This window comes from Malaclemys terrapin, chromosome 9, assembly GCF_027887155.1.
Source record: "Malaclemys terrapin pileata isolate rMalTer1 chromosome 9, rMalTer1.hap1, whole genome shotgun sequence".
In the NCBI taxonomy this organism is placed as follows: domain Eukaryota; kingdom Metazoa; phylum Chordata; order Testudines; family Emydidae; genus Malaclemys; species Malaclemys terrapin.
In genome coordinates this window covers 720,289-748,160 of record NC_071513.1, presented here as the reverse complement: position 1 = coordinate 748,160, position 27,872 = coordinate 720,289, and the positions used below count along the sequence as shown (strand labels likewise).

General features: G+C 59.3%; 1 protein-coding gene across 2 annotated transcripts; it reads right to left on the bottom strand.

Annotated features, from left to right (window-relative positions):
• Positions 1-1,447: 1,447 nt before the first annotated feature.
• Positions 1,448-26,553, bottom strand: IL2RG (interleukin 2 receptor subunit gamma). Of its 2 annotated transcripts, XM_054040640.1 has the most exons (8): positions 26,330-26,550; positions 11,217-11,322; positions 9,998-10,173; positions 6,780-6,922; positions 5,940-6,102; positions 3,999-4,104; positions 3,595-3,679; positions 1,453-2,225 (listed from the first exon to the last, which is right to left on the bottom strand). In XM_054040640.1, the coding sequence occupies exons 1-8, from the start codon at positions 26,397-26,399 to the stop codon at positions 2,010-2,012; spliced, it is 1,065 nt and encodes a 354-aa protein (XP_053896615.1). In that variant the 5' UTR covers positions 26,400-26,550; the 3' UTR covers positions 1,453-2,009. The 2 variants fall into 2 exon arrangements, with proteins under 2 accessions (XP_053896616.1, XP_053896615.1); XM_054040641.1 differs by lacking the exon at positions 3,999-4,104 and having other exon boundaries at positions 1,448-2,225; positions 26,330-26,553.
• Positions 26,554-27,872: the final 1,319 nt, after the last annotated feature.

Sequence of the window (27,872 nt, the reverse complement as noted above, 5' to 3'; positions counted from 1 at the left end):
AACCTGTTGGCAGACTGGGGCTCTGCAGGGAAGCCTGCACTCTACTCAGTGTCAGTTTGCAGCGAGCCAGCCTAGAACCAGGTGGGTGGAGTTGTGCCTCTGCCTACAGAGCTGCCTGCTTCGTCTCTGTTTTCAGGAGCTGCTGTGGGAGTGTCTGCGAGCTGCACAGTAAAGGCAGGTGTCATTGCACCCTTCCAACAAGAGCGTGTCTCTGGTTTTATCTCACTTGCCTGTGTGGGCCGTGACCAGAACTGGAAGCTCTTCGGTTCCTGGCAGCCCAGAGTAGCAGTGACGTGAGTGCCTGCTGGGCCTCGGCTGCGCACCATGGCCTACGTGGTTGGGTGACACGGCCAATGGGCCAATGGCAAAGCCGTGAGCAGAGGCGCCAGGCTCTGTGCGCAGCCCAGGAAGCGAGCGGGCCACAGGTCAGATGCAGGGGAACAGGCCCAGCCAGAGGGACGCACAATGGATTCCAGCAGGCAAGTGAATGAGTGCGGAGCCCCCGCTCCAGGCGGGTGACTCCAGGGACTCCCGCGTCCCAGCCTCAGTGGGAGCGAGGGGCACTGGGCAGAGCCAGGGGACGTGGGCGAGGCTGCGGAGCAGCTGGGTCGGGGGGGCGGGGGGCAGGTACAGAATGCCCAGAGGAACCAACACTCTTGGGTGAGACGGTTTTTATTTATAAAGCTGCTGCACAATCAGCAGCCAGAGGGCTCCTCTGCCAGGGCCCTGCTCAGCCCAGGCAGAACGTGGGGAGCACTAGGGGCAGCAAGGCCCAGCAGGGCACGGCAGCCACACGCCAGGTGCCTTACGCTGGAGAGCTGCCTGGCGGCTGGCGGGGATGCCAAGTGCATGGGGGGGCACTAAAAGAATGCTGAGGGGAGCGTCATATATGTGGAAAGGGGTGTGTGCTTGCATACGGGGGCTGGGGGGAGTGCTTGAGGCGCTGGGCAAGGGGTGCTGGGGTGGATGGGGAGGGGTACATGTGTGAGGATCTGGGGAGGATAGGGGAGGGGTACATGTGTGAGGAGGGGGAGGGGACGGGTGGATGGGGGAGGGGTACATGTGTGAGGAGGGGGAGGAGACGGGTGGATGGGGGAGGGGTACATGTGTGAGGGGGGGAGGGGACAGGTGGATGGGGGAGGGGTACATGTGTGAGGAAGGGGAGGGGACGGGTGGATGGGGGAGGGGTACATGTGTGAGGATGGGGAGGGGACGGGTGGATGGGGGAGGGGTACATGTGTGAGGAGGGGGAGGGGTGCTGGGGTGAATGGGGAGGAGTATATGTGTGAGGATCTGGGGAGGATGGGGGAGGGGTACATGTGTGAGGATGGGGAGTGGACGGGTGGATGGAGGAGGGGTACATGTGTGAGGAGGGGGAGGGAATGGGTGGATGGGGGAGGGGTACATGTGTGAGGGGGGGAGGGGACGGGTGGATGGAGGAGGGGTACATGTGTGAGGAGGGGGAGGGAATGGGTGGATGGGGGAGGGGTACATGTGTGAGGGGGGGAGGGGACGGGTGGATGGGGGAGGGGTACATGTGTGAGGATGGGGAGCGGACGGGTGGATGGGGGAGGGGTACATGTGTGAGGATGGGGAGGGGACGGGTGGATGGGGGAGGGGTACATGTGTGGGGAGGGGACGGGTGGATGGGGGAGGGGTACATGTGTTAGGAAGGGGAGGGGACGGGTGGATGGGGGAGGGGTACATGTGTGAGGATGGGGAGCGGACGGGTGGATGGGGGACGGGTACATGTGTGAGGATGGGGAGGGGACGGGTGGATGGGGGAGGGGTACATGTGTGAGGAGGGGGAGGGGACGGGTGGATGAGGGAGGGGTACGTGTTAGGATGGGGGAGGGGTGCTGGGGTGGATGGGGGAGGAGTATATGTGTGAGGATGGGGCGAAGGGTGCTGGGGTGGATGGGGGAGGCTTTGGGGCGGGGCACAGAGAGTGGGGGTGCAGTGTGAGGAGAGGCGATAGAAGCAGACAATCCCGACTCCTGCTGGTAATGTCACACTCCCACGTAGCTGTTTTTGGAGAGGATCAGCCCAGGGCTGCTGCTGGAGGCTGGCGCTGAGGAGCGCCCCGAGGGGGCTCTCGGCTTGTCGCGGCCCTCCCAGAGCGGCGTGCTGCCCTCCTTGGGGGGTAGCTCGCTGACGTAGCAGAAGCTCTCGCTGTAGTTGGGTTTAAAGCTCTCCACGACGTCCTTGGAGACTCCGGCCCATTCCTCCAAGAGAGCCAAACGCAGGTTAAAGGCGGCCCCCTGTAGCAGGCACTCCCCCGCAAGCTCCCACTCCAGGGCTGCCCCATGGCTCACCTGAGGGGCCCCTCTCCCCGCTAGGGCAGAGCCACCCGGCTGCTGGTGCTGAGGGTCACAGTGCATCTATCCAGCACCCAACGTGCTCCTGGAGGCACCAGCAGGGAGCTGGGACCAGGCCGGCGGGCTGATGGGTGCAGCACCTTAGCGCTTGCCTAAACTGCGAAAACCCTGCGAGGGTGAGTCTGAGGCCAGGTCGACTGGCCTGGGCACCCGGGGCCCCAGCAGTGTAGCCATTCCTGCTTGGCCTGGAGCCCGGGCTCCGAGCCCCCCTCACTGGGTTACGGAGGCCGAGCAGGAGCAGCGACACTGCTGGTGTTAGCTCCAGAGCGGGAGCCGCGTGGTTCTTTGTTTGCAGGGTCGATGTACCCTGAGTCTCGGGGCCAAAATTCAGGCCTGAGGTTGGGGCAGCTCTGGCTGTGCATATGTCCAGGCTGACTTCCTTGGGCCAGCTGGACGGCCAGGACCCAGGCCCAGGGACTGTCCGTGTGTCGCATGCTCTCGTACCTGCCCTAGGTTAACACTGCAGGCAGCAGCATGGGGCAGACACGGGTGCGCGCCCCGCAGGGGAGCTGAACCAGCGCTAGAGGGAAACAGCCTGTCTGTCCCAACTCTCCAGGGAGCAGGTGCCCCTATCTCTGGGTGCCTGGCTGAGCCCTATCTGTCTGTCCATCCCAAGGAGCAGGTTCCTGGCCCAGCCCGGCCCATCAGCCCCTCCCGGCCCAGCCTGGCCTGTTGGCCCCTCCGTCCCCAGCCTGGCCCCTCGGCCGCTCCGTCCCCAGCCCAGCCTGGTCCGTCGGCCCCTCCGTCCCCAGCCCAGCCCGGCCCGTCGGCCCCTCCGTCCCCAGCCCGGCCCATCAGCCCCTCCATCCCCAGCCCGGCCCGTTGGCCCCTCCGTCCCCAGCCCGGCCCATCGGCCCCTCCGTCCCCAGCCCGGCCTGTCGGCCCCTCCGTCCCCAGCCCGGCCCAGCCCATCGGCCCCTCTGTCCCCAGCCTGGCCCGTCGGCCCCTCCGTCCCCAGCCCGGCCCGTCGGCCCCTCCGTCTCCAGCCCAGCCCAGCCCAGCGGCCGCTCCGTCCCCAACCCGGCCCGTCGGCCGCTCCGTCCCCAGCCCAGCCCGGCCCGTCAGCCCCTCCGTCCCCAGCCCAGCCCAGCTGTCCCTCTGTCCCCAGCCCAGCCTGGCCCGGCAGCCCCTCCATCCCCACCCCGGCCCGTCGGCCCCACCGTCCCCAGCCCGGCCCGGCCCGGTGGCTCCTCCATCCCCGGCCCAGCACTCTTACCGGGAAGTTGCCCTGGTGGGTGTTGAAGAGCTCATCGAAGTTCTTGCTGGGGTTGGGGATTCTGGGCATGAGAATAACCCAGACTCTGCAGAATGGGAAAGGACTTGTTTAGTGAGGAAGGGCAGCTCCTGGAAGCTGGCTGCAGACACCTACCATGGGCCCAGGGGCCCTCTTCAGCCAGGCACCAGTTGGTTCCTCTGATTCAGCCCTTCAGCCCTGTTCCCCAGGTGGGTCCTCCTGGCCGAATCCTGCTCCCACCCTGTGTCCTGCCCGCAGAGCTGATGCGGGTCTGGGTCACCGCTCTGAGCCAGGAGGACCTACCTGGGGAACAAAGCTTCTCTGCTTACAGGGCCATACCTGTGCACAGGGGTTGGGGGCTCTTGGGGAAGCAGCGGAAGACTCACCTTTCCATTCGAATCAACAAAATGACAAGGACCAGGATGAGCATCAAAGAGGCAGTGGGGAGAACCACGTGAATCCAGAACCATGGTGCCTGCTTCTCTGCCACGCCTGCAGAGGGGATGCACAGTGGGTGATGCGGACACACCCCTGGTGTGGTCTGACTGTAGAGGGGAGGGGCAGAGAGGCCATAGGGCTGTTCCTGGCTGGGAGCAGGCAGGAGTCCCCCACACAGCTGGGAACGCGGGCAGAAACGAGCACTTGTCTAAACGTCAGGCTGTGTCTGAATCTTACTGATTCTTTCTGTGTAACTTCTCCAGGAGACAGCCGTCCTATCCACCCCCTGCCACAGCTCCCATCCAGGCCCCCATGGCCTCACGCCCTGATCACTGCAACTTTCCTCCCTCTGGCATCGACAAGCACCGTCCTGCCTCGCTCAGCTCCATTCAGAATGCAGGTGCAGAGCATTTTCCTCCCCTGTTGCTTTGGCCACATCACCCCTTTCTCTACATCTCGCCTCGGGCTCCCCCTTGTCTAGTGCAGCAAATCACTGCCTGTCTCCTTTCAAGCCTTTGCAGAGCCCCTCTCTTCCTGCCTGTCGTCTAGGGTGGCCAGGCGGCCGGTTTTCGACCGGAACACCTGGTTGAAAAGGGACCCTGGTGGCTCCGGTCGGCACTGCCAACCGGGCCGTTAAAAGTCCAGTTGGCGGCACAGTGGGGGCCCAAGGCTAAGGGAGGCTTCCTACCCACCCTGGCTCCGTGTGGCTCCCAGAAGCAGCCCCTAGGCTCCCCGCACTGCCCCCACCCCAAGTGGCTGCTCCGCAGCTCCCAATGGCTGGGAACCGCAACCAATGGGAGCTGTGGGGGCGGTGCTGTGGGCGTGAGGGCAGCAGGGACCGCCCATGTACTTAGGGGGCCGCAGGGACCTGGTGGCTGCTTCCTGGAAGCCACAGTAAGCGTCACTGGGACACTGCACCCCAAACACTCTCCTGCACCCCGCAACATCCCAACCCCCTACTCCAGCACCCTTCACCCCAACCCCCTCATCCCCGGCCTCACCCCAGAGCCCATACACCCAGCTGGAGCCCTCACCCCCCCACACCGCAACCTCCTGCCCCACTCCCTTCACCTCAACCCCGGCCTCACCCCAGAGCCCACACCCCCAGCTGGAGCCCTCACCCCCCCGCACCCCAACCCCCTCATCCCCAGCCTCACCGCAGAGCCCACACCCCCAGCTGGAGCCCTCACCCCCCTGCACCCCAACCTCCTGCCCCAGCCCAGAACCTCCTTCTGCACCCCAATTCTGGCCCCATCCAGAACCCTCACCCCTGCCCATAGGGGAGGCAGGTTTGTATAATTTTTGGTAGTGCCCAGAACGGGTCCAAGTCCCGCCCCCCCCCCCACACCTGTTAAGGCTCTGGGAGGGAGTTTGCGTGTGGGAGGGGTGCGGGCTCTTGGAGGGAGTTTGGGTGCAGGCTCCCCGCTAGTCTCCTTGCCGTCCGTCCGTCCCCCTCCCACTCCCCGTTTGCCCGCCCGCTGGCCTCCTCACCTCCTGCCGCCTCAGCCCTCTCCCACCTCCCCATTTGCCTCCTCACCCCACTCGCCCTCCTGCCTCACCTCCCCACCTGCCTCCTCACCTGGATATCAGGACAAACGGCGTCCCGATCGTACCTTGGTCGGGATGTGGGACAAAGGATAAATATCGGGACAGTCCCGATTTCATTGAAGCATGGGGCCCCCCAAAGTGCAGGGCTCAGGGCTGTCCCCCCGATTCACCCTACCCAAGGGACAGCTCTGGGCCCACAGAGTCGGTGCTTATGCACTATGCAACTACAAATAATAATAATAATTAACATCTTCTCTCTTGTTGGGCCCAGGACGCCCCTTATTAACAACCCAGGGCCGGGGGCCAGCTGGGAAACCCTGGCTGTGAGGGGTGTCACCTACCCTTGTCTGTTGCATTGTTGCCCCAGAACACTGGGACACTCCACTCGCTCCAGAGCTGGGTGGTGCCACAGTACTGACTGATCTTGTTTTTCACGTTGAAGGTGTAATACTTCTCGTAGTCCACGCTAGGGAAGGAGAAGATCTTGCCACTGGTCAAGTGCTCCTGAGGCAGAGACAGAAGTTCCCGTGCATGTGAGACAGGGTGGGCGGCTCGGCGCACAAGGAGATGCTCTGAGCGCCTGCTGTGAAACGTGCACCCCAAAGCTGGGCTCGCCAGGCATGAGTGGAGAATGGAGCTCAGCCCTGCTACAGTCTCCCTCCCTGTTCCCTGTCCACAAACGACAGACTCCGCCCCTGTCCCCTGCTTCGCTATAGGCACAGCACAGGCACAAGGAACCTCATTCCGCCTGTGAGTCCCAGCGCCCGGAGCCTTGCAAGGTCTGTGCTGCTCCCCAGGGCCTGTGTGCATATGGGGCTCTCAGCTGGCCCCTGGGCAGCGCTGTGCTTCCAGGTGCTGGAGGGGTTCCCAGAGAGAACGTGTTAGTGGTGGGCTCGGAGGAGAATGGGTTGGGGCCTGCAGCCTGAGATGGGGCATTTGGGTCGCGTGAAGGGTAATTAAAGCCAGAAGAGTCCTGAGGTGCAGTGAAGCAGCAGCATTAACTTAGCCCCAGGCTGGCGTGGCCCTTAGCTCATGGGGGATTGGGAAGGGCAGGGGACCAGTGAATGTGAGCCGTGGGGTAAAGGGGGCAGCGGATGACGGGCTGTGGCCCTTGGGGCCCCCCTCTGAGCTGCCCCTGCCTTGGGTGGCCGCAGGAGGGCCAGGCTGCTGGTTGCCATTACCGTCCATCTGGTGTCCTTGTTGCTTTTGTATCTGACAGCGTATTCCAGGCAGTGGGGCTTGTTGTACATGGAGTCCCAGGTCAGCTGCAGCTGGTTATTGGTTATGTTCTGGATGGTCAGGTTCACTGGCGGAGCGGGTTTCACTACGACAGACAGACAGTACTCTGGCTCGGGGGCGGGACTCTGCTAGAGCGCCAGCCAGTCCCGCTCAGAGTCCCAGATCCCGTGAAGGGGATGGAGGGGGCAGTTGGGATGTCCCATGCCCTGGACAGGGAACCACTTCACTTCTACAGGTGCAGGGCCGCCCCTAGCCATTTGGGTGTCCTACTCAGCTCCCCCACGGCCTCCCCCCACCCCCCACCAGGGTCTGGGAGGCAGGAGCTGTGGAGGGCCACTTGTGGGGGCCCCACAGGCCCAGAGTGGCCCGGGGGATTAGCGGGGGGGCTGGGAGCAGGGGCTTGGAGGGAAGGGAAGGGATCTCCCCCCCCGGGAAGCGGAGCAGTCCGGCCCCACCCCGCACTACTCCACCAGCCCCCAGCTGTGTCTCTCCGCGTCCTGCCGCCGGTGAGTGCGTGGGGCATCCTTTCCCCAAACCCCAGAGACATGGCTGGGGCCGGGGCAAGGGAAGCGGAGCGGGCTGGGGCCGTGTCTCTCTGCGTCCTGCCGCCGGTGAGTGCAGGGGGGCGTCCTTTCCCCGCACTCACTGGCGGCGGGAAGCGGAGCGCCACGGCTGGGAGCTGGCGGAGTAGAGCGGGGCAGAGCGGGGCTGGGGCCGGGTTGCTCCACTTCCCGCCGCTGCTGGTGAGTGCGGGGTCGCTGGGGGAAGAGGTGGAATGGGGGTGGGCTGGGGGCAGAGCAGGGGAAAGGGTAAGAGGCAGGGCGGAGGGAGTTGTCCGGGGCCCCACACTCCCCAGGGACGGCCCTGCCCCTCGTAGCTGGGACTGGCCGAGGGATAGGGCTGGTTGCCAGGGCTGGTGTTGCTGCGTATGCAGCACACAGCTGCCTAGAGCACCATGAAATTTGGGGCAATTTGGTGCCCCACATTTCATGGTGCTCTACACAGCTGTGTGTGGTGCCTATGCCCCAGGACGGCCCTGTACAGGTGCTCGTCACCCCCGCCAGCGTGCGTGAGGCCTAGGCGCACTGAGGTGAATTCCTCTCAAGATGGGGCCTGCGCAGGGAGACGCCAGCCTGGCTTTGCCATTTGCTGACTGTGTTTGCCAGCGCTCTGGGCTGGTCAGCACCAGGCGCTGCACGAGTGGCATGGCCAGCCCAGGCAGCTGGCCTGTGTGACAGAGAGCAGAGAGGTGGCCAGCCCTTGTGTGGTGGGTGGGGCTGCCCTCAGGACCCCAGCAGGCCCTTCCACATGGGGCAGCAGAAAGGCCCTATGGCGGGGTGTTCACCCCAGTGGTGCCAGAACTGGGGGGGGGCAGAGCCCCCCCACTTTTTGAAACGGAGGGGTCTGGCCCGTCCACTTTTCACCGGGACAGACCCTACCCCCTTCCCCTCCTCTTTCCCCCGAGGCCACACTCCCTGGCCAGGCCAGCGTGGAGCCCAGGCAGCTGTGGGGGGCCATGGTGTACCCTCCACCTGAGAGCAGCCCCCAGCCCGTGTCCCCGGTTCTCCCGCCCAGAGCAGGTGGAGGTGGAGGGTCTCACAGCTGACCACACGGCTTTTACCATGGCCAGGCTGCAGCTCCGAGCCCCTGCTGGAGCTGGGTCGGGGAGAGCCATGTGGGCAGCTGTGGGGAGCCTGGGTCCCTCCACCTGCCCTGAGTGGGGCGTCCAGGGGGTGGACAGAGGCTGCTTTTGGACCACCCCGGGAGCGGGGCTTCAGGGGGAGGGGCTGGGGCCCCCAGGCCCCCCACTTTTGGGAGAGCTCCAGTGCCCTTGGTTCACCTGCAGGGCTACGGTGGCTCAGAAGGGGCTAATTAACATGGGAGGCTGCACCTGGGGCGAGGCAGCCTGAAGCTGGGCTGCCGAGTATTACCCGTCTGGCAGTGTGGGGGGGCTGGTATAAAGCTCGGACGTGACACCCCAAGGGGCTGCAGCTGCTCTTGGCCTAGTGCGGAGAGGAGCAGCAGCCGGGGAACCAGCCGGAGGGACAGGGTCACCCCAGGGCTGGTGGAGAAGGAAGCCCGTGGAGGGCAGAGTGGGACGAGGCCCAGGGAAATGGCAGCATGGGGAGAGATGATGCAGACCTTTGCTACTGATTGTCGTGGCCCCTACCTAGGGAAGTGGCACAATCTCGAAGTGGGAAGGCTGCCTGGAATGGCCCAGTGCGCCTGTGTTACCCTGGACGGGACACACTGTAGTGAGCTGGCCGGGGGCGCCAAGCCACGGAGAGGAAGCACTACACCTCCAGAGAGCAAGAGGGGCTGTGGTGTGAGCGACCAAAGGAAGGGGGCATCAGATGGGGCAGAGCTAATCTCCAGGTGCAGCCACAAGGGGGCGCCCCAGCAGAGAGCAGAAGCCCCATTGCAGGCCCTTACTGGTTCTTTTCCAGGGAACATTTAGTGGTGCCAGGTGATGGGGTTCAGAGGGGCTCGATCTGAAAACCGCTGTCTCTAACTAGGCAATTTCCCAACGTTCCAGCTGACGTTCAGGGCACCAGGGCATTTCAGTGAGCGGCGCTGACACTCATCAGCAACAGCTCACTTTCCGTGCCCTCATCTCTGTAAAGTCCTCAGGCATCAGAACGGGGAGGGCGCTGGCCAGTTCCTGTGTATCCCACCCCACCTGCGTCCCTGGCACCCTGGGTTGAGAGGGGGCATGTGAAACCTCAGGGCATTGGCATCTTTGTGGGGAAGTTGGGCAAGGGCCTGGAACCCGAGTTTATAATGTGAACCCTTCTCCTTTGCTGAGAAACAGCTGCTGCTCCGTAATAGTCACACATGACTTGAACCCGGAGAGGCCATTGGGACCGAGGGACAACAGCGCCTCCTAATGAAGCAAGAATTTCTGGAAGAACGCAAAGCTGTTATTTCTCTCCTCCCCTTCATCCCACTGGCCCCCAAGGAATGTGTGACCAACAGTGACAGCGTCCCTTCACCTCTTCCTGATGTGCAGCGGCCTCTGGGCTGGGACTATAGAGTGGGGGAGGGAGTGGGCATGCAGCCAGTCCTGGATGGAGCTTCTGCACCAGCATGGACCATGGGTGTCAGCTCGCTGGTGCAGCCTGAGCTGGGCAGGTGAAGCATGAGCTGTGCTCTTCCATACCTAGGTCCTGCAGCTTCATGCCTTTGGTGGGGATGACGAGGCTCCTGCCCTCATGGCTGGCATTGATGTGGATGTAGAAGGTGCGGAACTGGATGATCTCGCTGTGGTTGAACCAGCAGCCCGTGTTGATGCCCTTCTCCTGGAGGTAGTACTTGCATTCCACTGGCATGACAGAGCTGGTTATGGAGAGAGCTCAGAAATCAAGGACAGCAGAAAACTGCAAAGCCCGAGGTCCTTGGTCCTTACGGATGCTGCCCTCGGCTCTGCTCTTTGAATGATCTCTGCTGTGCACTCCAGCCCCTGGCCCTTGTGCTGGGTGCAGTGCCCCTCCTCTCTCAGGACTTCCGCCTGCCTGGGGAAGGTCTGAATGCACCTTCTGCTCTGGGCTTGGTTCTGGGGCCGAGGAGCAGGTTTGGCACCGTTAGACAAGTGCTGGTGCGATTCTGAGTCACCCAATGGGGAATTCACTGGCTCTGTTTAGACTGGAGGCTGGGCTAAGGTGCAGAGCCCAGCCTTTCCAGGTACTTGGGGCTCCAAAGGTGGTGTCACAGGCTGCTCCCCACTGAAGACAAAGTGCCCGTGAGAGAAGCCCGTTCCCCATTGGGTGCCGCCAGCAGCACAGCCCCGCGTGTCAGGCAGGGAGGGCTCGGTCCTGGGATGGCACGAAAGAAGCAGACTCTCCAGGGTTCCCGAAGCTGCCAGACTGGCCCCTTAGGGGTTCAGCTGTGGAAGTGCCCTGGCTCCCTGCCAGGGTTCAAACCAGAGCTTCAGAGTCTGGCTCTTGGGGACCCTCCCTGTAAAGAACCCAAGAATTGTCTTGGTGTGATCAGGGACTCTGCAAGAAGTGCCAAGAGCAGGACAGCTCTGCTCTCCCGCGGGCCCCACCCCCAGCGTGCCCTCTTGCCTACAGCCCCATCTCAGCCACTCCCTCTTGTGTTCCAGCGCCACAGGGCGGCCAGGCAGAGCCAGTCCCCACACCTCCAGCTTCACTGGTGGCAGGAGAGGGAAACTTTCCCACTGCTTCCAGCTCTGCATCAAGCCTGGGCACAAAGCATGCCCCATGCTGCATAGCAAGGTATTTGAGCACCCCCGGGGAACCCATCGCACTTCCTTGAGGATGGCTACTGGCCTCGCATTGGCCTGCTTGGGTCATGCTAACGGGGAATACAACCCCCAGGACGAGGTAAGAGCAGCCCAGCCCCAAAGAAGAGTTGCCTACCTTGGGGGAAAGTACCAGTAATACAGCGAATAATTGGCTGTCGGCATCTCTTTGCTGCCCCACATACAGGTCAGGTACTGATCGTTGAAGAGGACGCACTCCACGCCTGCAAGGGGAAGCACATTTTGTGGCTGAGTGACCTGCTCAATTCAGCTGCAGAATCAGGACTAATCCCAGAAGCCCTGACGCCCAATCCCTGCTCTGCCCACTAGCCCACCCTTCAAAGGAAGTGTATCGCAAAGCCAGCGCTGTGTCAGAGGGGAGCATGCGAATGGCCAACCCACCAGGGAGGCGGATTCCTGAGGCGGGGTGGGGGTTCAGATTGCAGCACGTACAGACATTCTGTGGGCGAGGCAGGTGGGGAGCATGTGCTACAGAGGCGGCTCAAGTCCCTGCCTTTCTAACCCACAGAAGAGGATTTATGTTAATTTTTCAGCTAAGTTGGTTCACTGCTTTGGGGTTATGTGTGCATCCCGAATGCCATCTCTCTATACACTGTGCTTGGATAACGCCAATGCCTGAAGATAGAAATGCCAAACTTGGCCGGGTTTGTAGGTGTTGGTACGTTTGGAGGAATACGTTCAAGTGGAAGAGCATTGTGTAAGGAGTTTCAAGCTGATGAGCAGTTATCGTGAGCCAGTTCACACCTGCACTTAGCATTTGGCTCTCTGGGATCAGTCTAAGATGCTGGAATGGTGAAGAAGATTGGGGACCCCTGCTCGGTTTGGGCTTTAGTAGTTTGCCATAGGAGGCACCCAAGTCAGAGCTGTAAAGCTTTCTGTTCTGTTCAGGTTCTTATCCTGCCCTCCTCCTCTGCCTTCCGGTGCATGAAGTGATTTAACTGACATCTGCCGCATGGGGCATGTTCTTTTTCCCTTTCACTCTTAGCAGGAAATTGCGTAGGGATTTGAAAAAAAAAAGAAAAAAAAAAAGCATTAGTTGACACATGCCCAGTGCTCTGGGTCTGTACTAACAAAGGCAGGCTGGAGAAGTGTGCCAGGCACTCAGAACAGAACGTGGTGAGGTCAGTGCTGGTTTTTAGTTCCTGGGGGAGTTCATGCCACAGGCAGGGACTTTATCCTGGTGGTGAACAGCTCTCCTGCATCAGAAGAGCAGAGCTGTCCTTGGCCCAGAACTTTTGGCTCCTGGAACTTTAGATATCCTGCACCCAGGCTCGTGAGCGCAGTGAAGATCTGGACCAAGATCTTGAACTCAACTCTGTGTTCTATGGGAAGCCAACACAGGAAGAGGAAGACAGGTGTGACGTGCTCTTGATAGCCCATGTTGCTGAGATGCACTGCAGCATTTGGCACTGGTTGGAGTTTTCTGGGGGCTGAGGACTTCGTGCCCAAGTGTCTGAGTGATGGAGTTTGAGATGATCTGGCGTTTGAGAGATGGAGATGGCAGAGGGTGTGGCATGTACTGACACCCCTGGATTTGAGATGACCGGAGTTGGGGTTCTGCTTTCAGACAATTGGACAGTGTAGGGGGGCAGTCACCCCACTCCAGCCCTGAGAGGGTTAAAGGCAGCCCTGGGGCTGAGAGCCAATAGGAAAAGACTGGGAGGCAGCCAATCAGGGCCAGGCTGGGCCCTATAAAAGAGCTGCAGGGCCTGACAATAAGACAGTCTCACTCCACCCCTGGAGTGGGAAGGGCCTAGCTGCCTGGGAGCACAAGGGTACCTGGGGCAGAGCAGTGCTGGGGAGCTCCAGGCTGGCAATTCCCCAGGCTGAGGCCTCCTTAAAGGCCTAAGCAGGTACTAGAGTAACAGCCGAAGAAGTGGGCTGTAGTCCACAAAAGCTTATGCTCTAATAAATTTGTTAGTCTCTAAGGTGCCACAAGTACTCCTGTTCTTCTTTAAGCAGGTACTGGGGCTGCAGAGGGGCAGCCCGGGGATAGGCAGAGGCAGCTGGTCCGACCCCCTTGCCAGTGATGAGTGGCCATTACAGACTGCGTCTGCCCCAGTGAGCGGGGGCTAGATGATGACTGGCAGTAGCTACTGAGGCAAGGTGGGCCTAGAGAGTTGGGGGTTCCCCTGGGAGGGGAGACCCAGAGTGTGGGGACTGCTGTGGGGCAGAACCCCCAGGGTAAGGGGCTGGGAGGGACACGGGCCTGTGGCAGATGAGACGTCGGCCAGCAGCAGGCGCTCTGAGGCTGGAAAGAGCTAATTCCCAGATGACCAGCAGGAGGCGCTGTGCCGGTGAGTCAGCGATCTGCTCCGGACAGATTACAAAAGCAGGTCAATAGCACTGAGATCCCCAACTTCACCTACCTGGGGAAACTCTTGGGGCCGGTTTGAGCCAAAGCTCTGCGGCACATCTTGAGTTTAGCGAGAGAAACGAGAGATTCTCAGAAACGGCTTCTCTTGTGGCTGGGGCACTGGCTGTGGGCCACGTAAGAACACAGCCAGCTCTCAACTAGTTCCAGCCTCCCCAGACCAGGAGAACAAGGGGGTTACAAGAAGAAATCGATCTCGTTTCATTTTACACAGCGCGCACAGTCCCTGGTGGGAAGGGCAAGCGGCGCTGAGACTGGACAATTCCTGTCCTAAAAACAGGACATGGCAGAGCAGAAACGCACCCGATTGTAAGCAGCACCCTCCCCTCTGCCTGCACTGGGCGCTCTCGTTTGCTTGGGAATGAAAGCCCTGGTCCACTGGCTGCTCTCCTTCTCAGCACCCTGGCCTGGTCCCGCCTCTGCCTGCCCTCATTACGGCGGGGTTCGCCTGCTTCTCTGGGGAGTCACTGCCCAGGGCGTATGTGTGGAAGGGCCTGCTGCTTATCCTGCTCTCCCAGAGCAACCATGCCCAAGTGGGTGGGTTGTGTACTGGCTGCCAGCAGCAGCACAGCGACTCCCCGGCCCAGGATGGAGAAGGGGATTCTGAGCAGGCCAGGTTTTACTGAGCTCGCTGCAATGCGTCAAGGAGAGAGGAAACTCTGAGTCTCCTCAGCCCAGCAGCTCGGCTTGCCTCAGGCAGGGCCAGACTAAGGTGGAGGCACTATAAGCCCACGTCACGGGCCCAGCTCCTGGTGTCATTTGATGAGACCAGAATCTGTTTTCATTTAAAAAAAAAAAAATTAAAAAAAGAATTGTTGCTAGCCCCCCTGGATGTCAAGAAAAACTTGAACATGTAACCTGAGTATAACTGACTCATGCCTGAGTCTGCAAAGAGCCTGAACCGATCGCCCCAAGGAGGGTGAATTCCAAAACCTGCGGCCATTGCGAGGCTTGGGGTGGGGCTCCGGGGCTCCTTGTGGCATGTGCCGAAGGCTCGGCCTTGCCATGCCATGGCTCCTGAGCCCATGAGGAGGCGGTATGGGTGGTCAGGGATTCAGGAGAGGCTGTGCTGGAGAATTCCCCAGGGCATTATGCTGTTTCACTGGGACATGGCCTCCCTTTTAGGAGCTGCCCCACAGCTGGGGCTTTGCCGGTGCTGGTTAGTACCTGTGCAGTGAGAGCTCGTTACTAGATGGAACTGTCTGTGGGGCGAGTAACCCCTGCCCCCGAGCCCCCTGCACAGCCCACACCCTGTGACTTCCATCCATGTGACCAAGGCTCAGAATATTGCTGTTAACTAACATGTCTTGTGGCCTGAAAGCCCCATGCTGGCCCCCTCCCCACTGTTGTGGGGCCACATGGGTGTTGGGTCTCATCAGCACAGGGTGCTGTGCCCAGCCTGGGAAGAGTCAGTTCTCCAGTGACAGCTAAATACAGCTGTTAAATCCCTCACCCTGCTGCTGCTTCTCCTCCCCACTTTCCCCCCTGCTCCCACCTGCTGAAACTTTCCACTGGTTCCTCCTCCTTTGCAAACCCAATGGCTGAGGCAGTGCCACTTCCCCAGGCCGAGCGCCCAGCAGCCGGCATGGCCCTTTCCGGCCAGGCTCTGGCTGAACCCAGCTGAACCCTGGGTCTGTGTATGACAGTCGGCGAGCTGGGGCCTGGAAAGTCCCTGCTGAGCCTGCAGGCAGGGCTGTGGTGAGCAGCGCTTTGTAAATAGCCGCAGGACGCAGGCTCAGGAGAGCCCTGCCCTGGCTCTGGGTGGCTGTGGTCAGTCAGCAAAGAGAAACCAGGGCAGCAAAGTAGGCCATGCCCCTGAGCTGGGGCTTCTGGGCCTAACCCTGTCAGAGCCCCTCAAGCCCCCAGGACTGGGCCTACAGGGGGTGCGACGGCTGCATTTCAGCCTCTGTGGGCAGACTCCTGGGTGTGCCTCAGGGCTGGGCTCTGAGGGGCTACTGCCAATGCTTCGGAGGCTCCTCCGGGGGTACAGGACACAGCACCTCCCTTATGGCAGGGGGTCTCAACCAGGGTACGCAGAGCTCTGCCGGGGGGACATCAATGCAGCTAGATCACTGCCTACTTTTACAACAGGCGACATAAAAAGGATAGCGAAGTCAGTACAAGCTAACATGTCACACGATGACTTGTTTGTACTGCTCTATAGACTATACACTGAAATGTAAGTACAAGCTTTATATCCCAACGGATGTCTTTTATAACTATATGGTAAAAGTGAGAAAGTAGCAATCTTTCAGTAATACTGTGCTGTGACACTTGGTAATTTAGATCTTTATAAGCTAGTAGTTTTTAAGTGAGGTGTAACTTGGGGTACGCAAGACATCCGATTTCTGAAAGGGGCAGAGCAGTCTGGGAAGGTTGAGAGACACTGCCTTAAGAGCAGGAGGGGTAGCTGTCCTGTATGCAATGTCCCCGTGGGTCAGGGGCATAGAGTCATTGAATATCAGGGTTGGAAGGGACCTCAGGAGGTATCTAGTCCAACCCCCTGCTCTCTTCCATAGCCCTGGGGGAGACAGCCACACCCTACATGGGTGAAGCGGGGGCTGGGTGTAGCCATTCTTGCATTATGTTACACACCATAGACTGATGCAGCACACTGGTCATTGCTCTGGAGTAGCCCTGGTTAAAAAGGGCTGTGCTAATTAGTGGATTGGGATGGGCTGAGGAGAGCCCCAAAGGCTAATTAGCCCATTAACCAAGAGGTAGAAAAGGCATAGGAAGAAGTGCACAGGGAAACAGAGAGAAGCAGGCCTTTCAGAGTCAGAACCAGGTGAGAGCTCCCCCAGGGAAAAGACCTTCCGTCTCCTCCATCCTTGGCGGAGTGAGCTAAGGATTGTGGGATATTGTAAATACAGAGCAGCATGACTTTGTGCAGGTGGGGAGAAGAACACTGTGAAATAAGCCATGAGGCGGTTGGCCAGAAGGTCTCTGAGCAGTGACAAGAGACAGGAGTGGGACACTCCCTCCCCCCATCCCTCTTGGAGGCTTGGCTGGGATCTGTAGCCAGTAGGGGAGTTTGGCAGCCTGGACCATGGAGGGGACCCTGCAGTGGCTGGTGAAACAGCAAGCAGAGCTGTAGAAGGCTCTGCCAAGTCTCCAGCAATCCCACCCCCTGGACTGGCAGCCCTTGCTTGCTTGGCTGGCCGAGCAGCGAAAGCGCCTGCAGGACTTCCTGAGAGACCCAGCAGCAGCTTCCAGAGCTGGTGGTGAGTCCTGCGGTGGGAGATGGCCACCAGACGTCCAGCCTAGGACAGCGTAGGATGGGCCCTGCGGAGTATCCAATGAATTCCTGGGCACCTTGGAGAGGGCAGCTATGGGGGGCTCTGAGTGAGGAGCAGGCCAGGAATTATGAGGTGATTCAGGCCACCATCTTGAATCAGGTGCGTCTGTCCACTGAACAGTACCACCAAAAGTTCTGATCCACAAGGTGGGTGGGGGTTTGTGGGCCACCTGCTGGCTGCAGCCAAGACACCCAAACAATGAGGAAGATAATGGACAGACTGAACAATTCCTCTAGGGCCTCCCCAAGAACACAGGGGTGTGGGTCAGCTGGCATCAACCAGGTTCTGTGGCTCCCAACATGAAACTGAGGAGGAATCTGCGAAGGCAGATCTCATAGACTCATAGACTTTAAGGTCAGAAGGGACCATTATGATCATCTGGTCTGACCCCCTGCATGCTGCAGGCCATAAAACCGTCCCTACCCCTTCCCTGGACTCTGCTGTTGAAGTCCCCAATCCTGTTTTAGGTGACTTCAATCGGCAGAGACCCTCCTGCTAGAGATCCCTGCCCCATGCTGCGGAGGAAGGCGAAAAACCTCCAGAGGCTCAGCCAATCTGCCCTGGAGGAAAATTCCTTCCCGACCCCAAATATGGCGATCAGTAAGACCCCGAGCATATAGGCAAGAGTCTCCAGCCTGACCCCTGTCAGCCATTATACAATTTACCTACCATTGCTTGGTTTTCCTTGACTACTATGTTTTACCATTAAACCATTCCCTCCATAAATTTATCTAACTTAATCTTAAAACCAGACAGGTCCGTCGCCCCCACCGTTTCCCTCGGAAGGCCGTTCCAATATTTCACCCCTCTGACGGTCAGAAACCTTCGTCTCTCCCCAGGAGAGAACTGACCTGACGGGGTGGGTGTTTGGGAGGAAGAACAGAGAACCTCCAGCTGGAAAGGAGATGGAAAAGGAGAACCCAGAGGAGCTCTAGCCGGGGCTTGTCCGTTACAGGTTACCAGTGGGGGTGGCTGGGACTCATTAAAAAAAAGATTGCCAGTACATGGAATGCAGTTTTCCCAAGTGTCGTATTTGGGCCAGGACTGGAGGGAAGCAAAAGGGATAGAAACTGTTCTCCATTTCACTAAGGTTATATTGGAAACAGGTGGGGATAATGGAAGGGCTGCCCTGCCGTGATGGGTACCGACTGGAGCCCTTTCTCCATCAGAAAACAAGCTGGTGTAGGGGTTCTCAGACTGGGGAAGAGGAATCCCAAGAAGGGAAAAATTAAACCTGAAGGGAGAGAAAAGAATAAACCCGAGGAGGAAGGAAAGGAACCCACTAGGCAACCGAGCCTAACTCACGATGAAAGGGAAGAAAGACAACCCAAGCCCTTAACGGAGGCTGAGGGACCCCCACAAAGTTTCCAGGGAGATGAAGACCAGGGGTGGGTTGGCGGTTAGGGCGGGCCTGAGAGCATGAACAAGCCGAGGGATGGGAGAACAGCCCTCAATCAACCAGCAGACGCAAAGGCTGCCCATGGTGTGAAGACTTGTGAGCTGAAACCGAGCTGGGGGTGTGAGTGAGCCTCCCAAGGGGCCCTAGATGATTACCCAGGGACAGAGGAAAAGATCCGAGGTTAGCTCTGTGAGAGCTAAAACGAACATCGCTCTGGCTGTGGTGGTGCGGGCAGCGGCTCAGGCCAGCTAGCTGCCTGACTCCGGGTCCCAGACCGTGCTGCCATGTGCACGCTGCTGTTTTTCACATGCATCTGGCTGCTTGGGCTGGGGGCTCGCTCCCAGCTGCGAGGTGGACACACCCTTAGGAGCCAGCCTGAGAAGAGCAGAGCTGCTGAATGGATTGTTGGGCCCAGACTTTGTTCACTGGCCCAAGGCAGCAGCATGGCTTGGGCCTCTCCCAATCGACACCTGTCCCTGTTGCCTAGCCCCACCAGGGGCAGTGCATGCTGGGACTGGTCATCTCCCTGGCCTTGGTCTGTAGTACATGGAGGTGGTTGCAATGATCGTGTAAATGTGGCATCGCTTTCAACTCTCAACCAAGCGCCAGCTTTGCCAGAGGCACCAGCTGAGTGTCCACCATGTAGGCAGGGTGGGGAGAGACGAGCAGCTGTCTAGGAGGACCCCCCCAAATGTTACGTCTGGCTCGGGACAGAACCCAGCTTCTTGCCTTTGCCCTCAGCGCAAGACACGTGCAGGCTGCTGGTGGCTCTGATGTTCGAGTAGCAGCTGGCTGATCAGGATGGCTGTACAGCTAGTGTCGGATCTGCCCCTGCCCCCCTTGGGCTGACCTGATGTGCTGGGTGCTGTACAAACACCGCTAGCTACAGTTCCTGCCCCCAAAGCCTTACAGCGTAACAGGCTGTGTGATGGGAGTGTCCCTGTCAATGGGGGGTGGGGCGAGGGTGACCCAAACTCACATGTTAAGTGCTACTGGCCCTAAGCTAAGGGGACAGCCAGGGTAACTGAATTTAGCTGACAGTTTCCCACTTCAGGCACTGCCAGCTGGGAAGGAGGAGGGGGAAAGTGGTTTCTATTACAATGGGACAGATTTATCTGTACAGGAAATGAACCCCCAATTCTGCAGAACTCTCCAAACTGCCCTTCAGTAGCACCTCCCAACCCTGCCTGTCTTAGAGACTGTTCGTTATTTCTGAGCTCAGACCTGGGCTAGGTGCCTCCTACACGCTCCAAGGCATGGTCCCTGCCCGGGGGAGGCTGCAGTCTGGCATGAGCCTGAAGGATGAGGGGGTGATGACAGGCCACCAGGAAGGCAGTAAAGTGGGGCACTGGGCACCAGAGATGATCTTGTCTGGATGGGGAGGGAGGTGAGTCCACATCAGAGACCCCAGGAGGCGGAAGGAGGTGCTCAGGGCACGGCTGAGGGATGGGTACGGCTCCGAGCAGGAGCCGAAGCTGGGTGCTGGCAGCAAGATGTGGTTGGCCTCCATGCTCTGTGGTGCTCAGCAGCGAGAGGGCTTGGGGAGGGAAGATGAGCTTGGGCTTGGCCTTGCTGTGCCTGTGTTGAGGCACAAGTGAGAAAGGCGCCGAACCCACAGGAGCTGCTGGGCTCACTCAAGGAGTTCCAGGGTCTCCGGCAGAGAGGAGAGCTGGGACCCGTCTTGCATTGCTCTGGGGAGTGCAGAGCTCACTTAGGCTCTACATGAATAATTACCCCAAACCTGGAGGTACAGAAGGTTCGGGGAAGCGCTCTGACGTCGAGCATGTCAGAATGAAGGTTCTCAGTGCAGTCGAGTGGCTCCAAGAGCGAAGCGCAGGGCCTGAGATGGGCCTGCTAAAACGTACACAGGTGGTGGCCTGCTTGAAGGACAGCCAGCACAGAGCCTGCTGCAAGAGGGGCTGTTCTGCACCAACCTGAGGCTTCCCCGCGGCAAGGAAGAATGGGCAGGCTGGAGAAAACAGGTAACGGAGCTCGTTACTGACTCCGGGTGGGCTCTGCCCAGGTCTGTGCAGCAATAAAGAGGCTCCTGGAAGCAGCAGGAACAGAGACTCCCACTGACTTGACAGGCCTTTGGATTGGGCCCTCTGCAGCCAGTGGGTTCTGGTTGTTTCCACTCCACCCAGCGATAGGTACACAAAGGGTTAACGAGTTGCTGCGGGATCAGGCAGCCCTGCTCCAACCTGGAAGGGGGTCAGGCTTGGGGGGAGAACGCAGCAGCTTGAACTTTGTGCCCCTGCTCGCCAGAGCCTGTTGTGGGGCTGCTGGTTGATTTGTCCCAAATGACTTAGCAGACTGGCCTCTCACCAGCAGCTGCAGGTGGTGCCCTGCCTGAAGGGGCAGCAGCTAAATTACAAACCTTGTATTTCCTTAAGCCTGACGGGGACCCAGTGTGGCTTGTCCCGAGCCCAGGCGTGAGCCATCCACACCCCGTTGTACCACTGGCCTGAAAGCATTGCTTCTGCTATTGCCTGATCAGCATTACAACTGCCCCAGAAATCGGTGCAAGGCAAAGGAGCAGGGTTCTGCCAGGCCTGGGGGGGAACCGATGTCCACGTAGATGACAGGCTAGGTATGGAGACGTCAGGAAGAAGGGAAAGGCAGGTAAAACTCTGAAGGCAACTGAGGCTACAGGAGTAAAATTAGATAAAGAAAAGTGCTGACAACCCCAGCTACAGTCATCATGTCTCTTTTTTCCCCCTTCCCTTCCAGGTGCTCTACAAGGAAGAACCCACACTGGGAGGTAAACGGCGCATCGCCAGCACCACTCCTAGCTCTTCCTCTGCCTGCACCTGGCAGGCCCTGCCAGCCCTGGTCTTGGCTTGCTGGGAACGCGGCCTGTGAGGAAAGCCAGGCCGGGGGAACTGCTCGATGTGAGGGGTGTCTGCTGGGGAAGTCCCTCGGGAAGCAGGTCAGAGAGCTGCAGGAGGAGGTGGCTTGTCGGGGAGCAGGAGGACTGAATTGACAGGATGCGCATGGAACATCTGGGTGGAGGATTCTGGCTGACTGCAGACCGAGAACCAGCTGCTCTATGGGGAGGAGACTGGTGGCTGGCCACCTCGGGCAGTAGCTTGTGCTCTCCCCCAGCCCACCCCAAGTCCCTGTCCATTGAGGTGAAAAACCTGGTAGCTGTATTGACAACAGGAGGTGAGGGGCAGACCCCAGTGGCTGAGGAGGAGCCATTTGCCTCCAAAGCTGGAGGATCACAGCCACAGCAGCCGAGAGGAGGATGCGCAGGATGCTAGAGGTCAGAGATTCCCTTCTGAGGAGGATGGAGGCGTCCATCTGCCAACCCATGATGTCCTGGGAGGTGCAGGCACTGCCTGGAGCCTGCAGCCAAGATCTTATGGAAAGGCTGAAGCGGCTCATCCATCCCTCTGACCACCACCCTATGCTGCTCATCCATCTGGGCACTAATGACACTGCTGGATCTCACCCTGAGCAGATCAGCAGTGACTCCAGGGCTCTGCGCATGAGGGTGAAGGAGTCAGGGGCACAGTCTGGGTCCATCCTTCCGGGTGAGGGGAAGGGCCCAGGCCAGAACACGCATCCTGGAGATGAATGCAGGGCAGCGCAGATGGTGTCGAAGGAAGAGCTTCAGTTTCTTCCACCATGGGATGCTATTCAGGGAAGAGATGGGGCACAAAGACTAGTTATCAATGATTCACTGTCAAACTGGGAGGGTGGATCTAGTGGAGTCCTGTGGGGGTCAGTCTTGGGTCTGGCCCTAGTCATTATTTTAATTAATGACTTGGATAATGGAGTAGTGCGTGCTTATAAACTGTGGTAGGAGGAGATGCAAGCACTTTGGAGGACAGGATTAGAATTCAAAACCAGGACAAATTGGAGTATTGGTCTGAAATCAACCAGATGAAATGCTGCAAAGGCAAGTGCAAAGTACTACACTTAAAAAGAAAAACCAAATGCACAACTACACAATGGGGAATAACTGGCTAGGTGTTAATACTGGTGAAAAGAATGTGTGGGGGGTTATAATGGCTCACAAATTGAATAAGAGCCAACAATCTGCTGCAGTTGCAAAAAAGGCTCAGATCACTCTGGGGTGTATTAACAGGAGTGTTCTATGTAAGACACAGGAGGTGACTGTCCCGCTCTGCTCGGCACGGGTGAGGCATCAGCTGGAGCACTGTGCCCAAAACAGGGGAGACAGAGTACAGAGGAGAGTAACAAAAATGATGATAAAAGGTTTAGCCCTTGTCTACATCTACTTTGATATATCTTGTGTTGCTCAGGGGTGTGAATAATCCACACTCCTGAGTGACATAAGTTACAGCGACCTAAGTGCCGGTGTAGAGAGCGGTGTTTCGGAGGGAGAGCTTCTCCCGCTGACACAGCTACCACTTCTCGTGGAGGCAGGAGTTATTAAGCCGATGGGAGAGCTCTCTCGCGTCAGCAGAGAGCGTCTCCACCACAAGCGCTACAGCAGCATAGGTGCCGCTGTAAGTGCTGTAGTTTAAATGTAGCCTTAGAAAACCTGACTATGAGGGAAGGTTAAAAAAACTGGGCATGTTTAGTCTTGGAAAAAAGACGACTGAGAAGAGACTGATAAGTCTTCAACTATGATAAGGGCTGTTTAAAGGAGGACTGTGATTAACTGTCCTATCTTCAGTGGACATGGAGAACAAAAAGTAATGGGCTAAATCTGCAGCAAGGTAGATCTAGGCTAGACATTGGGGAAAATCTTTCTACCTACAAGGGTAGTTAAGCTCTGAAAGAGGCTTCCAAGGGCTATTGTAGAATCCCCATCAGTGGAGATTTTTGAGAACTGGTTGGACAAAGACCTGCCAGGGATGGTCTAGGTTTACTTGGTCCTGTCTCAGCATTGGGGGCTGGACTAGATGACCACTAGTGGTCCGTTCCAGCCCAACATTTCTATGATTAAGAGAAGGGATGAAGACAGAGCCAGAAGTCAAAGTGCCTAAAATGCCACCACCTAAACATGTTTTGGAGCTGCTGCAGTTCCACAGTTCGGTTAAAGGCTTGGAGCACATTTATACAGCATGTGCACTCAAAGGTCCTGTTTTGTCACAAACCGCATAACACGGATTAATGTCTGAGCGGGTCGAGAAGATCCTCTGAGCTGCAAGGGAAAGGATCTGAGTCCGTGTCCAGGGGGTGGGGGACTACAGGGTGATCTCTCACCTTCACGTAGCCAGTGGCCTGTGCTCCCACTGTCATGCTGGCACCTCTGCATTCATTTATTGATCAATAAAATTTGCAGAATTTTGCAGATTTTTAACATTTTTGGCGCAGAATGCCCTCAGGAGTAACAGTTGCTGCCAGCTGTGGTTTTGCTGGGATGCACCTCTTATGCTGAAATGATAGGAAGCCTGCAGCTAGTTTTCCAGACACCGAGAGCAGGTGCACCCACATAGAGAGAGAATGTTTGAACAACAGGGCGCTTGAGAGCGGAGTGGTATCTGCAGGGTCTCTATCACTCCAACTAGTGACGTGCCGCTGGTCATGAACAGGAACGCTGGTCGAGAGAGTTCTCGTGTGTGGGAGGCAAGCCCAGACGGAGCACTGGCTGCCTGTTCAGCGAGGATCCCAGTTTATTCCTGAGGTTCTCGGAATGAGAGTAACACACAAGGGCCTGCCAGCCTCCCCACTGACAGCAGAACAGACTAAACCAGAGACTAGAGCTGATACACATCGAAAAACTATACCCACGGTGCAGATACTTATCAGGGCCTCACATCCTGCTGCTAAACTCCATGCAGTGAGAGAGGGACTCTCCATGACCGAGTTTGAGCAGCTCTGGTAATTGCATTGCAAGCCCATGGGCTTGGCAGGACTTACAGGAAAAGATTGTGTTCTTTATTCTAATAAAGCTCCTCATTCAGCATTACAAAAAACTGACTCATTCTCTGAATCTTTGCTGCTGGCCTGTGGTTCACAGCTGACCCTTCCACTTCCCTCTCCAAAGAGAATGGATTTGAGCAGCGCCCGCCTCCTGCCCCACTCCTAAAACCTCAGGCCAGTGCTCTGAGGGTTCAAGCTGGAGGCTGATGAGATTAGAGCCTCTTTCCCCACGGAGATGAGGGTGGGAGCTTGGCAGCTTTGCAACTTAGTACTTCCAGTGCGGGATCTGGCCTTGAGTCCCCCCATGGCCTCTTGCTTGCCGCCGCAGTGGGGGAAGCAGAGAGCTCAGGAGCGCCCCACTGCACTTCCCCACTTCCTGCAGCCAGGCAGGAGTGGTGCTGATAGGCTGCTCTGAGAAGGTAGAAGGGAGGAGATGCCATGTTCTGCCCTGCAGCCAGATGTCACCACCCTGAGCTGTCGCCCTGATGGACGCTACGTACTGACCAGCAGCCAGACATCACCCCCCGCAGCCGTCACCCTGACGGGCGCCATGTACTGCCCTGCGGCTAGCTGTCACACTCCCACCCCAGCCGTCACCCTGACGGGCACCATGTACTGCCCTGTGGCCAGCCGTCACCCCCCCCACCAGCCGTCACCCTGACAGATGCCATGTACTGCCCTACGGCTAGCTGTCACTGCCCCCAGCCATCACCCTGACAGGCACCATGTACTGCCCTGTGGCCAGCCGTCACCCCCACCCTCCCCCCGCCGTCACCTTGACGGACACCATGTACTGCCCTATGGCCGGATAACACCCCCCCAGCTGTCACCCTGATGGGTGCCATGTACTGCCCTGTGGCCAGCCATCACCCCTCCAGCCATCACCCCTCCAGCCGTCACCCTAACAGATGCTACGTACTGCCTGGTGGCCAGACATCAGCACCCTGAGCCGTCACCCTGATGGATGCCACGTACTGTACTGCAGCCAGACGTCACCCCCCAACTGTCACCCTGACAGATGCCACGTACTGCCCTGTGGCCAGCCATCAGCTGTCACCCTGACAGGCATCATGTACTGCCCTGTAGCCAGCCGTCAGCCCCCAACCGTCACCCTGACAGGTGCCATGTACTACCCTGTGGTCAGCCATCACCCCCCCAGCTGTCACCCTGATGGATGCCACGTACTGCCCTGTAGCCAGCTGTCAGCCCCCAGCCATCACCCCGACAGGCACCATGTACTGCCCTGCGGCCAGCTGGCACCTGTCAGGGTGATGGCTTGGGGGGTGACATGTACTGCCCTATGGCCAGCTGTCACCCCCCCCAGCCATCACCCTGATGGGCGCCATGTACTGCCCTGTGGCCAGCCGTAACCCTGATGGGTGCCATGTACTGCCCTGTGGCCAGCCGTCACCCCCCCCAAGCCATTACCCCAACAGGCATCATGTACTGCCCTGTGGCCAGCCGTTACCCCCGCCAAGCCGTCACCCTGACAGGCGCCATGTACTGCCCTGTGGCCAGCCGTCACCCCCCCCCAGCCGTCACCCTGATGGGCGCCATGTGCTGCCCTGTGGCCAGACAACACCCCCACAGAGCCACCGCCTGATGGATACCACATCATGCCCCTGCAGACGGACACCCTGGTCCCTGACCGACGCCATGTACTGCCCTGTCGAGAGATGTCATCCCTTGAGCAATGTCTTCACTCATCATTGCTATTTCACTTGTGCCAATATATTTTTCAGCACATCTCGCATAACGAAGTGCCCGAATGACACAGAGGCGGCCTCTAGCAACAGAGGAGTTACAGCTCATGATGCAGCAATGCAGCCTCTTTCCCCCACCCCAGCCATCACGGGGAGACGTGAATTCAGCCTCCAAGGACCATTCAGGCTTTACCCGTGAAACAGCGAAGGGGCCAGTTTGTGCCGATGGTGGTGACTTATGATGCTGACAAGACACCGCGAGTTAGCGACCTGAGTTTTACCAAATGCTTCACAAAGGCCCCCAAACCGCCATCAGGGGGTGATGAGTCAACACCTGCCTAAGCTGGGATGGCTCTGAACCCACAGGTCAAAGACTCTACGGACAACGCACAATCTCCAGGGCTTCCCCCTTGCTAGAGAGTCACCCCCCCACCCCGTAACGCCTCATGCCCCTGAACTCCTGCCTTGCCTTGGTGGCCTGTCAGCGCGGCCCTTCCCCAAGCTCCAAACATGGCCTGTAGAACAAAGGCAGGAAGCGGACTGAGGAACGTGGTGGGCAGCTGGGACTCAGAGCGGCGTGAGCGCGAGCATTACCTTGTTGCCTCTGGGTGGCCATGGCTCGCTGGCTGCGAACAGCGAGCAGGAGGATTAGAGTCAGGAACATCCCAGCTTCCTTCCTGGCAGAGGCGGGAGCGAGAGGGGACTCCGTGGCCCTGTACTGCCACGCGTTCTCTGGGCACCTGGGCCAGGCGGCAGAGCTGGCTGTGTCACTGAGCGCTCACTGCTGAAGGAGGATACTACGCAGCTCACTCAGCTTCCGCACGCATTGCTGCTTCCTGTACAAAACCTCGTCCCCGAGTGCTTGCAGACAGGACAGTGATAGGTCCTGGCAGCCCTGGGGGATAGGCACAGAGCGTGCTTCACTCTACAGCCAAGGGAAACTCCCTGTGAGCTGCAGCCCAGCCTGCGGAGAGCATCTCTGCCCCATCACGGCGGCGTCAGTGTAGGCAGATGAGGTGCAGCCGGACTGGAAAGGCACCGGCTGCAGCATGGCCTCATGGCAAGGGGCGCTGGCATCACGACCTGGCCTGGTTGTGTGTGACAATGGGCTGGGCCTGCCCCAGGACAGGACCACGGGCTGCCCCAGGGCTGGAGCATGGGCCGCCTCAGGGTGGGACCACGGCCTGGAGCACGGACTGCCCCGGGACAGGACCACGGGCTGCCCCAGGGCTGGAGCATGGGCCGCCTCAGGGTGGGACCACGGCCTGGAGCACGGACTGCCCCAGGACAGGACCACGGGCTGCCACAGGGCTGGAGCATGGGCCGCCCCAGGGTGGGACCACGGCCTGGAGCACGGACTGCCCCGGGACAGGACCACGGGCTGCCCCTAGGGTTGCCAACTTTCTATTTGCAGAAAACCGAACACCCTTGTCCCACCCCCTTCCCTTAGGCCCCACCCCTTCTCTGAGGCTCCGCCCCTGCTCACTCCATCCCCCCCTCCATTGCTCACTCTCCCCCACCCTTGTTCATTTACACCAGGCTGGGGCGGGGGGTTGGTGTGTGGGAGGGGGTGTGGGCTCTGGGGTGGGGCCCGACATGAGGGGTTTGGGATGCAGGAGGGGGCTCCAGGCTGGGGGTTGGGGTGCAGGAGGGGGCTCCGGCCCGGGAGGGGGCGAGGGCTCCGTGAGGGGGCGAGGGCTCTGGGGTGGGGCCGGACATGAGGGGTTTGGGGTGCAGGAGGGGTACAGGCTCCAGAGTGGGGTCAGAAAGGAGGGGTTCAGGGGGCAGGAGGGGGCTCCAGGAGGGGGAGGGGATGTGGGAGGGGTACAGGCTCCAGAGTGGGGTCAGAAAGGAGGGGTTCAGGGGGCAGGAGGGGGCTCCGGGAAGGAGAGGGTGTGTGGGAGGGGGCGAGGGCTCCGGGAGGGGGTGGGACATGAGGGGCTCAGGGGGCAGGAGGGGGCTCCGGGAAGGGGAGGGGGTGTGGGAGGGGGTGTGGGCTCTGGGGTGGGGCGGGACATGAGGGGCTCAGGGGGCAGGAGGGGGCTCCGGGAAGGGGAGGGGGTGTGGGAGGGGGTGTGGGCTCTGGGGTGGGGCGGGACATGAGGGGCTCAGGGGGCAGGAGGGGGCTCCGGGAAGG